Source organism: Equus quagga, chromosome 16 (genome assembly GCF_021613505.1).
Source record: "Equus quagga isolate Etosha38 chromosome 16, UCLA_HA_Equagga_1.0, whole genome shotgun sequence".
Classification (NCBI taxonomy): Eukaryota; Metazoa; Chordata; class Mammalia; order Perissodactyla; family Equidae; genus Equus; species Equus quagga.
Genome location: NC_060282.1, coordinates 30,010,988 through 30,025,014, shown reverse-complemented (window position 1 = coordinate 30,025,014; position 14,027 = coordinate 30,010,988). Strand labels below are relative to the sequence as shown.

At 36.0% G+C, this 14,027-nt stretch overlaps 1 protein-coding gene across 1 annotated transcript in view; it reads right to left on the bottom strand.

Annotated features, from left to right (window-relative positions):
• Window positions 1-11,465: 11,465 nt before the first annotated feature.
• NUDCD1 (NudC domain containing 1) overlaps window positions 11,466-14,027 on the bottom strand; it is a 76,598-nt gene continuing 74,036 nt past the window's right edge. The window contains exon 10 of the mRNA XM_046642156.1: window positions 11,466-12,090. Coding sequence (XP_046498112.1) covers window positions 11,798-12,090 — 293 coding nt within the window. The 3' untranslated portion in view covers window positions 11,466-11,797. The remainder of the gene's footprint in view (window positions 12,091-14,027) is intronic.

Sequence of the window (14,027 nt, the reverse complement as noted above, 5' to 3'; positions counted from 1 at the left end):
AGTTTGTGTTGTTTTAAGCCACCAAACATGTGATAGTTACTTTAGTAATTTATTGTATTAGCATACTAATACAACAATAATAAACAAAGTTAAAAGACTCTCTCTAGGATTCCTGCTGCAGTTAAGATTCCGGAGTCCAGAATGGGCAAACCCAACCTAGCAGCACTATTTAGAGAGTGCTATCATTTAGCACGTTACTTCCATCTGGGTGAAAGCAGAATAATCATATCAATATATAACAGTTTTTATTTTTTTTTCAGTGTGGTTTTAAATACAATTCTTGAAGAAATTAGGGAGCACAATTGCCAAATGCTTCTCACAACGTAAAATGCCTATACCAATGTTGAATTCTCTGATTTATTAAAAGCAACATCTCCAGCTCAACCCATTATATTTGATGTTTGACGTTCATGAACTGACTGTAGTTTCTCATTTCACATCGGTTTGGAAGGTTGGCATTACTTGCCTTCAGAGTGCTGTCGGACTTAGGATCAATACTTGTTAACACCAAAGTGAGAACATTTGCTAAGGGACTGATGGGTTGCACTGCTCCTTTCTTTAACTCTCTGCAATGAGTCAATTCCTATGAATCATCATTCCAGAGCCCACCTAGGAACGCAGTGGAAACCACGAGTTAAATCCCTACCAGACAAGGATACTCATCTCAAAAATCTGTTACTGCAACTGGCTCCACAATGGGCAGACTTGGCAAATAGGTCAATAGGCTTTGCTGCTTTGTTAATGACTTACCCACTTCAGGTAGGGGAGGGAGCTTAGCTGGCTGCTGTATTTATGAAACAAGATCTTTGGGTAAGTAAACAAGTACTTTTAGCCCAGGATTCAACACAAGTGGAAAAGATACCTTGAGAAGTAAAACACATCAAGGCAGGTTTGAAAAAAAAAAAGAGCCAAAACTCGGAGAAAAGAGAGTCAAAAAAAAACTATGAAAGATGCATTGCCTGAAGGAAGGTTGTTCAGAAACAGTTGGGTAGTAGTTTTTTTTTCTCATTGTACCAAACTATAATAACCATTTTAGGCCTAATTAGGAATTATCATATAGCTGAGGTCAGTCACTCATCAGATCACTGGGGAAACTATTAAAAAGTATGCATTTGGAAGGAAGAGGAGCTATGGAAATCACAGTGGAAAGTATCTAGACCTACTCTACCAAGCATGGGGGGGAATCATGAGTTTCTAAAACCATAAGCCAAATTTTCCCATGGATTTGAATATTTTTAATTACCTACTTCCCCAAAGCTTCTGTTTCTGAAGAGACTGAATACTGGCAACCACAAGAAAAGTTAACCAAGCAGCAAAGGAAAAGCAATGATTTGAGAAATACAGTTTTGCCCCCAATCTGCTTGAAATCCTAGACACCTGGGACGTATATGAATTAAAACATCACCACTGCCAAAATCATGAAAAAGTATGTGGACAAGTCACTACCTGTGTGTGCAAAGCAGATTTTAAAAGTGGCTAAAAGCTCACTAGAGTCCATACCGCCTTGATTCAAATCCTGCCACTAACTGGCTGTATAACTAGTGTATAGCTAAGGCAGGTTACTCAACTTCTGTGTCTCAGTTTCCTTTTCTGTAAAATAATAATACAATTGTTATATGAAAAGTATTAATATGTAAAGTACCAGAACAGTGTCTGGTACATAGTAGGTGCTATTTATTTATTAGTTGTAATTGTTATGGCCTTTAAAAAACAGAATTCTGAAATGTCTGTGGTTCCTATGCACTTTAAGGAAAAGATTTCAAACTGTCATTTAGATGAACGTGTAAATTTAAGATAGTGTTGTTATCATAGTCTATCTTCTATTTCAAGATCCCAAGTGTTTTCATTTGTATTTTGTTTTTGAAAGGAAAGTTCTCTCTGTCCTTAACGAGCAGAAAATTTTTAAAGAGATTTAAAAGGTTGGACCTTTAACACAGAATGTCCCAAATTTAAGACAGTGTATTCCTTCTACAATTTACTCTAATCCTGAATGTATAATAAAAGAGAAATTTGTACTGTTTCTTCCTCTTTTATCCTTGTCCTCTAATATTGTCTACCTGTTCTCTCTTCTTGAGTGGTGGCACTCTCATTACTCCAGTTTGGTTTCACATGAGCTCTTGCAAGGGCTGTTATAATGAATTTTCTTTTTGGTCTCATGCCTCCAGTTTCTCCGATGTCTATGTACTTTTACAGATGAACCCTTTTAAGCACCACTTTAATCTCACTAATCCCCAGCCCAAAACTTCCTAGAGTTCTGCATCATTTTCAAAATAAACTCTAAGATCTTTAACTTAACATTGAGGGCCTTACCCAATCTGGCCTCAACCTTACATTCCAACCTTATTTCTCCCTGCTCCTCTCTCATAAAGTAAACACTCTATCCCAGTGTTTCCCAACTGTGGACGATTTTGTTCCCCAGGGGACATCTGGCAATGTCTGAAGACATTTTGCTGTCACAATTTCGGGAGCATTCTACTGGTACCTAGTGGGTAGAGGTCAGGGATGCTGCTAAAGATCCTACAAGGCACAAAACAACCCCTCACAACAAAGAATTACCCAGCCCAAAATACCAATAGTGCTGAGGCTGAGAAACTCTGCTTTAGCTAAACTAGGGTAATAGCTGTTTCTGACATTTGCTTGAATTTCCTGCTTCTATGCTTCTTTTTTCCAGTGGTGCTCCTTTTGTGTGAAATTGATCTATTCTTCAACATTACCTTATCATTTATTCATCGAACATTTATTGAACATCTACTATATGGCAGTCCCTGTAGATACTAAGATGAACAAGATAGTCCCTGCCCTAATGAAGCTCAGGATTTCATAGTACCTAAAACACTTCCTTGTGTATGACACCCAAATAGTACCTATTTTTCAAGATTTATATAGAATAACGATAATAGTAACTATCATTTAGTGAGTGCTTATTATGTGCCAAACTTTGTTTCATATATGAATTCATTTAATTATCATAATAATCCTATACGGTAAGTACAACTATTACTCCCCATTTGACAGATGGGAAAACAGGCAAAGAGAGGCTAAAACCTCACCCAATCTTCTGGTTAGCAAATGGCAGAGCTGGGATTCGAATCTAAACAGCCTGGTTGCAGCAGCCAGGTCAACCACTGTGTCATACTGTACTGCTGCTGTCAATAACCAGCAACTATCTAGCCACTTCATCCTGCCTCCCCTTATCCACGACATTTTCAGAATTAAGCTTTCTGCCTTTGACACTTGCCCCTGGGAGACCCAGCTAAATAGTCTACCTTGCTCCCATATGGCAGCACCCACCCTGCATCTGCCCTTAGACGTAGGGCTTTATGGTCACATCCTGTGGTTGTCCTCGGAGAATCTCTGGCTTCCAATCTCCTGTGCTCTCTTTATTCCTAACATTGGTGCCTGCAGGCATGGCGAGAACCTATCTCTGTACCTCTCAGTCATCAAGAACTCAGGACAGGGTCATTGCCCCCTTTCTGTGCTGGTGCCCACCACCAAACCATCTGTCTACACTGCCCTTACCCTGCTCCAGTAGCACTGGACAGGTGGAAAAGCCTGCTGGCTAAGCACACATCCAACTTGGAAAGAAATGCAGTTGCCCCTTTTTGACACCCTGAAACTTCATAAGAATCTCCCAGCATCTCTCTGGGGAGGAAAAGTAGTTGGCATTCCCTCTCCCTCCCTTTGCCAAAAGAATCTCTCTCTCCATCTCCGCCCTATAAATTGCCTGAAGGTAGCAGGAGGGGGCAATGATGCTCACACAGGTGCTGCTGACCACCGGCCTCTCTGCAAACCCAGCTGCCTCCCAGCAGTTGGTTCCGCAAGCCTAGAGGCAGGGTGCTTAGCAACCTTTGTTCTCTTTCTCTGAGCTTTAGAAGTCAATTACAGGGGAAAAATCTCACTTAACACCCAATATCAAGCTGTTACAATCATTTCTTATCTATCAGTTGTGTATTCATTAAGACGTTATAAAGTCTTTTGAGGAAATTACCATGTATTTAAATTAGGCAGTCTACATAATAAAAACCCTCACAACAACTTTATGGGGAATGTATTATTGTCCCCATTTTACAGATTAGGTATTGGGGAAAATCTGACTCCCTAAATCATGTTCATTCTACTAAACAAAACTCCTTGAAGACCTGTGTTTCCATTTTGGTCATCCTCAGCACATAGCAAAGTCACACAGAAGCATATAGTTGCTACCTAAGAAAACTTGATTAATGAATTAATGTACCCAAAGCTTGCTCAAACATAGGAAATAGCACTCTCTTTGGAGAATATTTATTTTCCCACATGTAATAGCTAAAATGATAAACACGGCTCAGTTCCAGCATTATCACATATATAGAGATAAATATCTTCATAAATATGCACAATAAAAATCATCTGAAGGCAGTTTCTTCCCACACATAGTGGAGTAATGGTAAATGAAGCTAACTAGGTAATTATGAGCCTTTTTGATCCCCAACCTCCCTTTCAAAGAGTTTTTCTCCATACCTTGCTCAGAAGTCAAGCATCTCTCATTATCTAACATCTTTACCTTCAGTTATAGAAGTAGTAGTTTTTTACAGTGGTTTTGGCTGTGATAAAATGGAATTGTCTTTGTTAACAGAGGCATAAACCAGTAAGTCTTGCCCTTTATGTAATTTTTTTTTAAGATTTTATTTCTCCTTTTTCTCCCCAAAGCCCCCTGGTACATAGTTGTGTATTTTTAGTTGTGGGTCCTCCTAGTTGTGGCATGTGGGATGCCACCTCAGCATGGCTTGATGAGCGGTGCAATGTCTGCACCAAGGATTCGAACAGGCGAAACCCTGGGCTGCCGAAGCAGAGCGTGTGAACTTAACCATTTGGCCATGGGGCCAGCCCCACCCCTTTATGTATTAAGGAGATGATCTTAATATACTAGCAGTCAAACGCATTCTCTTAATTTTTCTATTCTTGCTGATAGGTTTTTCTATTAGATATTAGCTCTTTCCTGGCAGGTATATAGCAGATGAATGCCTGAGTTAAGGGAGGAAACTGCTGAGGCAGTGGCTGACATAGACAGAGACAGAGAAATAGAGGGAGAGACAGAGGCAGAAAGAGAGAGAGAGGCAGAGAGACAGAGAGAGACAGAGGAAGGAGGAAGGCAGGCAGAGAGAAGGAGAGAGGAAGAGAAAGAAAATTTAAACTTCTAGCTCATGAGAAACTCTAGTACATGGGCATTCTCACTAATGTTTTTCCCTTGCCCAAAGGGCCTTAACGGGCCTGATAACTTTATTTATAATTTGTGATACTTCTTTTAGGCCCCGTGCAATGGCTTTCAACCAGACTCTGGACATGTAAGCAATGATTGTTTTCATTATCGGTCTAAATCATTCATTACTGAAAATGTATAAATGAAAACCTAAAAACGAATGGAGATGTAATTTTTAAACAATAACATGTTCAGGAAAACTTTACATATCAAAGTTTTCTCTCAGGATAAAACCCCTTAGATAGCACATGTATTTGGGGATCTTGAAGTCAGTAGATACATTTTGTTTCTAGGACAAGGGTTGAAAACTTGTAATTTTGGAGATTCTGCCCCTAAACTAGAAACGTAGGGTTCTTTGTGGTTTTCATAGAATGTGTATGTGATCCAGAACAAAAATACTGGTAGTTATGTCATTTCTTGTAGATTCACAGTTTTTTATAAAATATAAATATCGGTAGAATGTAACAAAAACACAAAAATAAAGAGGGTACATTCATCCAAATAACTCCTCATAATAACAGAGGAAAAGTATTCCCTCTGAGAGGTTTTGGTGAGAGAGGGTATCACCACTTTATCTAACCAGTTTCTCCCAATAAAGTCATATACTTGATTTTAATAATTTCCCTACCAAAAGAAATTCAAATTTCTTTAAAATCAAGATACTTCAACAAGCTAAAGGTCAAAATACCAATATAATTTTTTAAATCCATATATATCTAGCACGGAAGATGACTTCAGAGACTTTCTGTTAGTTCCTTTCTCTCACATTGTTGTTGTTTCTATAATGGCTTATTGAGATATAATCCACATACTACATAACCCACTTATTTAAAGTGTATGTGTCAATGATTTTTAGTGTAATTAGAGTTGTGCAGCCATCAATCCATTTTAGAACATTTTCATCATCCTCCCCGCCCCCAGAAAAAAGCCATATACCCATCAGCAGTCACTCCCTGTTTCCCTCCAGCCCTCGGCAACCACTAATCTACTTTCCGTCTCTATAGATCTGCCTATCCATGGAAATAGAATCATATAATATATGGCCTATTGCTACTGGCTTCTTTCACTTAGCATAATGTTTTCAAACTTCGTGTCTTGTAGCGTGTAGCAGTAGTTCATTCCTTTTTACCAAAAAATATGTATGGATATATCACATATTATTTAATCCATCTATCCATTTGGGTTGTTTATACTTTTTGGCTATTATGAATAATGCTACTATGAACATTCATGTACACGTTTTTATCGCTCTTGGGTATATACCTAGGCATAGGATTGCTGGGTCAGGTGGTAACTCTATGTTTAACCTTTTGAGGAACTACCAGGTGTTTTACGGAGCAGCTTTCCATGTTGTTTGCAATTCTTGATTTCACAGTTGTTTTTCTCATACCTGATTCCAACTGGGTTCCTGAAGCAGCAGTAATGAACCTCCCAGCAGAACATATTATACCATTATAGAAGAATGCACTTCATACTTTTATTACCCAGTACTCCACAAAGATATCCTCATCCCTTCTTTGTTCCTTTAGTGAGGTGTATATTTGCAGACAGAGAAAAACACTGAATACATATTTGGTATTTAGTAAAGGACCTGATAAGAACATAGTTTCTTTGAAAGTTCTTAGTTTCATCGTTTCAGTGACTGAATTAATGTTGTATGCTGAACTACATTTTTCCTGGGAAAAGTACAGATAGCAGATGAGGGGCAATATTTGTTTTAATGTCAAGAATATGCTCAGTCTTCTTCAACATTCACCTGGTACCATTTTTCCAGGAGTAAGAGAACCGTATTGGATATTTTAGCAAGCATTAAAAAAGAATTTCAAATATTTTTAAAAAATCAGTTTTAGAAGTAGAAAAATTAAAATGGCTTAAAAATATATGTTGCAGATTTTTTTCCATTTAGGGTAGAAGATTTGTAGTATGGGCATATGAAAAATGCCAAAGTCAGAAAATATACTTTCAGGATTGAAAGTTCCGTAAATCTCTTTTCCCCCCTCTCAGGCACCAAAGTAGTTGATTTCTAAATTTATCTTCATAAATATACGTTTTTGAAGAGAGTAGCAAAACTATTTTGGAGTAGAAAAACATTTACCCTTTTAAAAAGCATTTGTAATTTATTTATTAAATCCTGATTTATTGCTATTATTGATAAAAACACAATTTAACTAATATCATCTATAAACTCAGATGTAAAAATCTAGAATCAAGTTTCAATGTGAAGAGTATAGTTACACATTAAAATAATTTTTCATCAGGAATCAGGCCTCTTTTGACCAATTGACTTAGGCATAAAGAGAACTTAATGACTCACATTACCCAAAGGCCCAAGAATAGACCTAGCATTAAGTACTGCTACATAGGGCTAGATGATATAATCAAGGTTCGTTTTCTCTCTCATAGCCTCTTAGCTCCATCCCTCTATTGGCTCCATAATTTGAGAGGTTCTCACCTTACTATAGTGACAGATTTGGTTTTGTTTATATCCCTTCATTCTCACATTCAGTGGAAAGTCTTTGTCCCAGAAATCATAGCGAATGCTCATGCTGAACCATTGGTTCCTAATGGGTCAAGTGCCCAATTATGAACCAATCACCATGACCAGGGAAATGCGAGCTACTGATTGGCTCAGCCTTAAGTGATGGTGCCAAGAATGGAGCCAGGAACACACAAATATATGGTCTCAGAAAGAAAAGATAGTCTAAGTAGTAAATAAAGGGGGAATGGATCCTGATGCCCAAAATACAGGAAATGTTCACTAAAATGCTACTTCGATACAAGAAAAGTTATTTATAAAAGCAGAAATATAGTAAAAAACATATGCTTACACCAATAGGAGAAAAATTTGATAAAATTCAATACCTAATTCTTAAATAAAAATTTTAATAGCATTATTGAGGAATCATTGACATAAAATAAACTTCATGTTTAAAGTATACTGTTTAATAAAGTCTCACTTACGTATACATTCATAAAACCATCACAATTAAGATAATGAATATATCCGTTACCCCAAAATGATTCCTTGTGCCCCTTTATAATCTTCCTTCAACACCTCCCACTTAGGCAAGCACTGATCTGTTTCCTATCAGTATAAATTTGTCACTTCCTAGAATTTTCTATTAATCATACAGTGCATACTTTGCCTTCTTTTACTCTGCATAATTATTTTCTAGTTCATTCATGTTGATTGTATCAATAGCTTACTACTTTTTACTGCCAAGTAACAGTCATTGCATAGATATATCAGAATAAATTTATCCATTCACCTGTTGATGGACATTTGACTTATTTTCAGGTTTGGCTAGTACCAATAATGCTGCTATGTACAAGTGTTTGCATGGACATATACTTTCATTTCTCTTGGGTAAGAGAATGGGTAAGTAGAATGGCTGGGTCATATGGTAGATGTATGTTTAACATTTTAGAAAACTGCTGAATTGTTTTCCAAAGTGGTTCTACCATTTTACATTCCCATCAACAGGGATGAGGGTTCCAGTTGCCCACATCCTTCTCAACACTTGATATGGTCAGTCTTAAATTTGAGACATTTCAATAGCTATGTAGTGATTATCTCATTGTGGATTTCCTAAAGACTAATAATGTTGAGGATCTTTTCATGTGCTTACTTACCATTCATATATCTTCATTCATATATCTCTGATGTGATATCTGTTCAATACTTCGGCACATTTAAAAAATTTTATTCATTTAATTATTGTCTGATTTGCAAAAGTTTCTCCCAATCTGTAGCTTGTCTTTGATTCTCCTAAGATTATCTCTCCAAGAACATAATTTCTTAAATTTGATGAAGTTCAATTTAACAATTTTCTCTTTAATGGATCTCACTTTTTGGTGTCATACGCAAGAAATCTTTTCCTAGCCCATGGTTACAAAGACTTTCTTTTATGTTATCTTCTAGAAGTTTCATAGTTTCAGGTTTTACATTTAGATTTATGGTCCATTTTGTCTTAGTTCTGGTAAAGGCTGTTAGTTTCCTACAGTTGCTACAACAAACTATAACAAATTGGGTGGTGTAAAACAACAGAAATATATTCTCTCATAGTTCTGAGGCCAGAAGTCCAAAAGCAAGGTGTCAGCAGGGCCATGCTGTCTCCACATGTTCTGGGGGAGAATTTGTTCCTTGTCTGTTCTAGCTTCTGGTGGCTGCCAGCATCCTTGGCTTGTAGATATATCACTCCAATCTCTGCTTCCATCTTCACCTAGCCTCTTCTGTGTGTTTATGATCCCCCTCTGCCTCTCTGTTACAGAGTCACTGTAACTGGTTTTAGGGTTCACCTAGATAATCCAGGATAACCTCTCCATGTATATAAAGATCCTTAACATAAATGCTTCTGCAAAGACCCTTTTTCTTTATAAGGTAACATTTACAGGTTATGGGGATTAGGACCTGATATCTTTGGGTAACTATTATTCAGTCTACTACAAAGGTAAAAATGGATACAATTGTTCCAGCATCATTTGTTGAAAAAACTATCCTCTCTCCACTGAATTGCCTTCACATTTTTGTCCAAAATCAATTGACCATATATGTCCATATGTCTGCATCTTTATCTGACTGTGCTTGGTATTCTTAAAAGTTTAAAACACTGTTTAAGCTGAGTTACGTGTTTGTGGAGTCCTTGAAACATTTCAAGAAAACACAGCTTGGAATCACTGCTCTACACCTATTGCTCTCTTAACATAGGTCAATATGCAACAACATTTAGGACTAATTATCCTGATAGTTTTCAATTCAACATTAATCATATGAAAAATCACACGTACAAAGGAAAGAAAATTGATTACTCTCTGGAAATTTGCATATATACATAGCCATATGGTTAATTGAGCACCACACTAATCTGTATTTTTCTTATATTCCCTAAGAGGGTATTTATGATCCTTGGGGAAAATTTTAAAGAAAATTTAAACCTGTCACATAAGGCTTTTAATAGTTTACTGTCTAAATAGTCTTTGGTTTAATTAAGTTTTACAATGACACTAAAAAGTTCTGGAAATATCACTATTTGGTGACATGTTTTTCTATGTTCATAATCTCACAATACTTGATATCTAGTCTATCTCTTTCCTAATACTAACAGAGTACTATTAGACTCTAACTGTCACGAGTTCTCAGAACTTTCCCCAGCTTCTCATCTAGCATCCCAATACGTCTCTCTAGGAAACTGCGTTCTGACATAGTGTTTAGAACATGCATAAAACCCCCATCTTTTTCTTCCTTTTCTGTCTCTCAAACTTGTTGTTTCTTCTTCTTTCAATCAAACACTTGCCTACATAGGCAAGAGATATGTTAGGAAAAAATATTTTCTATCTTATATCTCTTTTCTTCTCTTAAGCCTCTTCTGTTACGGTCTCAACTCCACTATTAAAATATAAAAACCACCTTGGGGTTTATATAAGAAGCATACCTAAAAATGGTATAAAAAATAAATAATTTTCCAGGTAAACGCAAACCAAAAAAAATCCAATGAAATACCATGAAAAACTAAAATTCATGGCAAAAGATATTTAATGTATAAACAGGATTACGTTCTTTTACCTGTAGAAATATAAGGAGAACTATGAGGACAAATTACAATTTATGTGGTAGACTGTGACATTAATGGCCCCAAACGTCACAATATCTCTTGCTATCTGCATCCTTGTACAGTCTTCTCTCACACTGACTCTGGACTTGGCCATGTGACTTGCCTTGTTCAATGGAAGAAGAGCAAGTACGACAGAGTACAGGCTTGATAAGCTCTTGTATATTAGGGCTTGCCCTCTTGGAATGTTTTCTCTATCATGGGAATAAGCCCAGTCTAGCCTACTGGAGGATGAACGGTCAGGTCGAACACAGACAGTCAAGTAACTGAATCATGAAAAGTTATACAATATCCTTGTTTTAATCACTGAGTTTTGGTGTAGTTTATTGTGCAGTTATGGATAAGAGCTACACTGTGTGGAACCTTATCATCTCTCTTTGTCTTTGTCTGTGGAACAGCAAATGAATAAAAATTAAATAAAGTTACACTTAATTTGAAAAAACACTTAGGGTCTCTCAGCAAACTTTAGCAATACTGGACCTGCTGTACTCCTGTTGTCTTCCCCCCTCAGCTACTCAGTCCATTTATAGGTGTTTACAAGAACTGACATTTTAATTGTCATCCTATACATTCTATAATTATAGAATGAAGAAACTGTACCAATGAACAAAGAGTACATGATAAATATTTTTATTTTTAAACACTGAATTGTACATCTTTCATATAAAAGGTGAGATTCTAGCCTCTGTTTTTAAAAATAATTATGCTCGCTAATACTATCTTTACATTTTTTACAGAAGCCAATTTTCTCTAAATTTGCAGCTTCATTCCATAGCTTTTATAGAATCATAATCTCTTGAATATATTCCAATAACCTTTAAAAAATAAAAAATTCATAGAAGATCATTTTATTTAACACATTAAAACTTAACAGGTTACAGTATAACTGCCCAGCCTCCCAGCCACCACTGAATACCTTTCCAGTACATAGAAACCAACATGGTTGGAGTAATTAATTCTCTGTATTTACCTTTATTAAAAAGAGGTTTTTAGAAGTGAGTACAAATAATCTCTCATTTGTTGCTTGAAAGCCTAAAATAGGATCATTGGTTTCTAGGCTTGCTACTTGCTGCTTAGCAACCTGCCCTACATGCCTGCCTTCCTTTCTGTTGTAAAGGACAGTGGACATGGGAGTGGGCTGACGATAGATGAATACTCGACGAAGGCACTCGCAAAGCGCTGCATAGGAGTAATTTGGAGCACAGGTAAAAAATTTCTTGTCTCTCTTTGATGCTTGGACGTAGCCTGTCAAGAAATATGAAACAAACAAAAGGAAAACTATATATTACACAGAAGAGAAGAAACTGTGATTTAACATTTAATATTTCATAACTTCTAATTATAAATTAAAATGCCTAAATAAAATATATACCATAAATATTCAACAATGGTTGAATTCTGAGCCATTAACGATTAGCCACAATCAATCTTTCCCAAGTGGTGCAAAATACAGCTTTAATTCCTAAGGAAGAAAATAGATGGGATTTCATCTCTTCAAGAAAAGCACAACATAGTTCCATATAATTTCCATGAATAATTAAAATACTAAAAATCTAAAACACGAAAAACATGCCAAAATACCTTTAAATGCCAATTTAATAATTAGGTTCATCAATCACAGATGTGACATTACAAAATCTTTTTTCTTATCAAATAAATGGGAAAATGTTTACAGGATACATTGTAAAGTTATTTCAGGAGTGTGTTCACATAATGCAGGCCTCATCCCTGAAGGTACTAATAAGCATAACACATTCTCATTATTTCTATGATGTTAATGGTATTTTTATACACCAATACCAACACTGTACAGGATTTCGCTGTACTTTAGCTCCAAAAGGTCCCAAATCTTGAGACCACTACAAGCTTGAAAGAAAACTCAAGTATCTAAATTTTAAAACTTCATTAGGACATCCTTTGAAAACTAATTAAATTTGGGGGGAAAAAGTCTTATCTTTTTAAAAATTATCTTCGCACATTAAAAGGGCATTTATGTTCTGAAATATAAATTAGGATTTTCAGATTGGGACATGGTTACTGAATGTTATAACACAGGAGATAAAAAATATAATACTGATGTAAATTGAGACTTCATCAAACAGTGAATGAGCAAAGAAACCACTGAGGACAGGCAGATCAATACAGGTTTTTTAATATTAAGCAGGGTTTAAGGAGGAAAAAGTAAAGAGGATGTAGATACCTATCTGAGTAGCTTAGAATTAGCTCTGTAGGCTAACCTTGACAAAACTGATGATGTGTATAATATCTCAAGACTACTTATCTAATGCTGATTTAACTTCAACTCAAGCATAAAAGAATTCTATACCAAGGGATTTGAGGATACAAATGGAGGATCTGAGCATATGAAAATTATGATAAAGCTTTCCTCTTAAAAAAAGAGGATAAGGAATAAAAAAAAGAGAAATTGTAGTAAAGAGACTAGAAATTATGTGATTAAATTATTCAATCAAACTTTATTTCAGGTCATAAAAATCCATTTGGAATCTGAATTAACCAGATTAGCAGCCTATATTATTAACTATAAGAGATAATTGACAAATCTCCTCTAGAATTAGGCGTTGTGCATGTATAGCAATCAAAATGCATAATTTTACTTCCTACTGCCAGTTTTAAATAACCTTTCAATAATGCAATAACTGTGGTTAATTCATCCATCTAAAAACTTTCTCCCACACAATACTAAAGTATTTTGCCATAAAATCAATTGTAGCATGAGTCTACAATTATGTAGTTTTATCCTATAGAATAAATTTCATTTCTGCTTATCACCATTTTCTCTGTTTTCATCATAATGGCTCTTGTTGACACGTAAGTTTCATGAAATAGTCTCCTAATGTGCATCACCTTAGAGCAATTCCATGATGTTGTTTTTTTTTTTTATTGAGTTATTGATAGGTTACAATCTTATGAAATTTCAATTGTACATTAATGTTTGTCAGTCATGTTGTAGGTGCACCACATCACCCTTTGTGCCCACCCCCCACCCCACCTTTCCCCTGGTATCCACTAAACTGTTCTTGGTCCATAGTTTTAAATTCCTCATATGAGTAGAGTCATACACAGATTATCTTTCTCTCGCTGGCTTATTTCACTTAACATAATTCTCTCAAGGTCCATGCATGTTATTGCAAATGGAATGATTTTGTTCTGTTTTGCAGCTG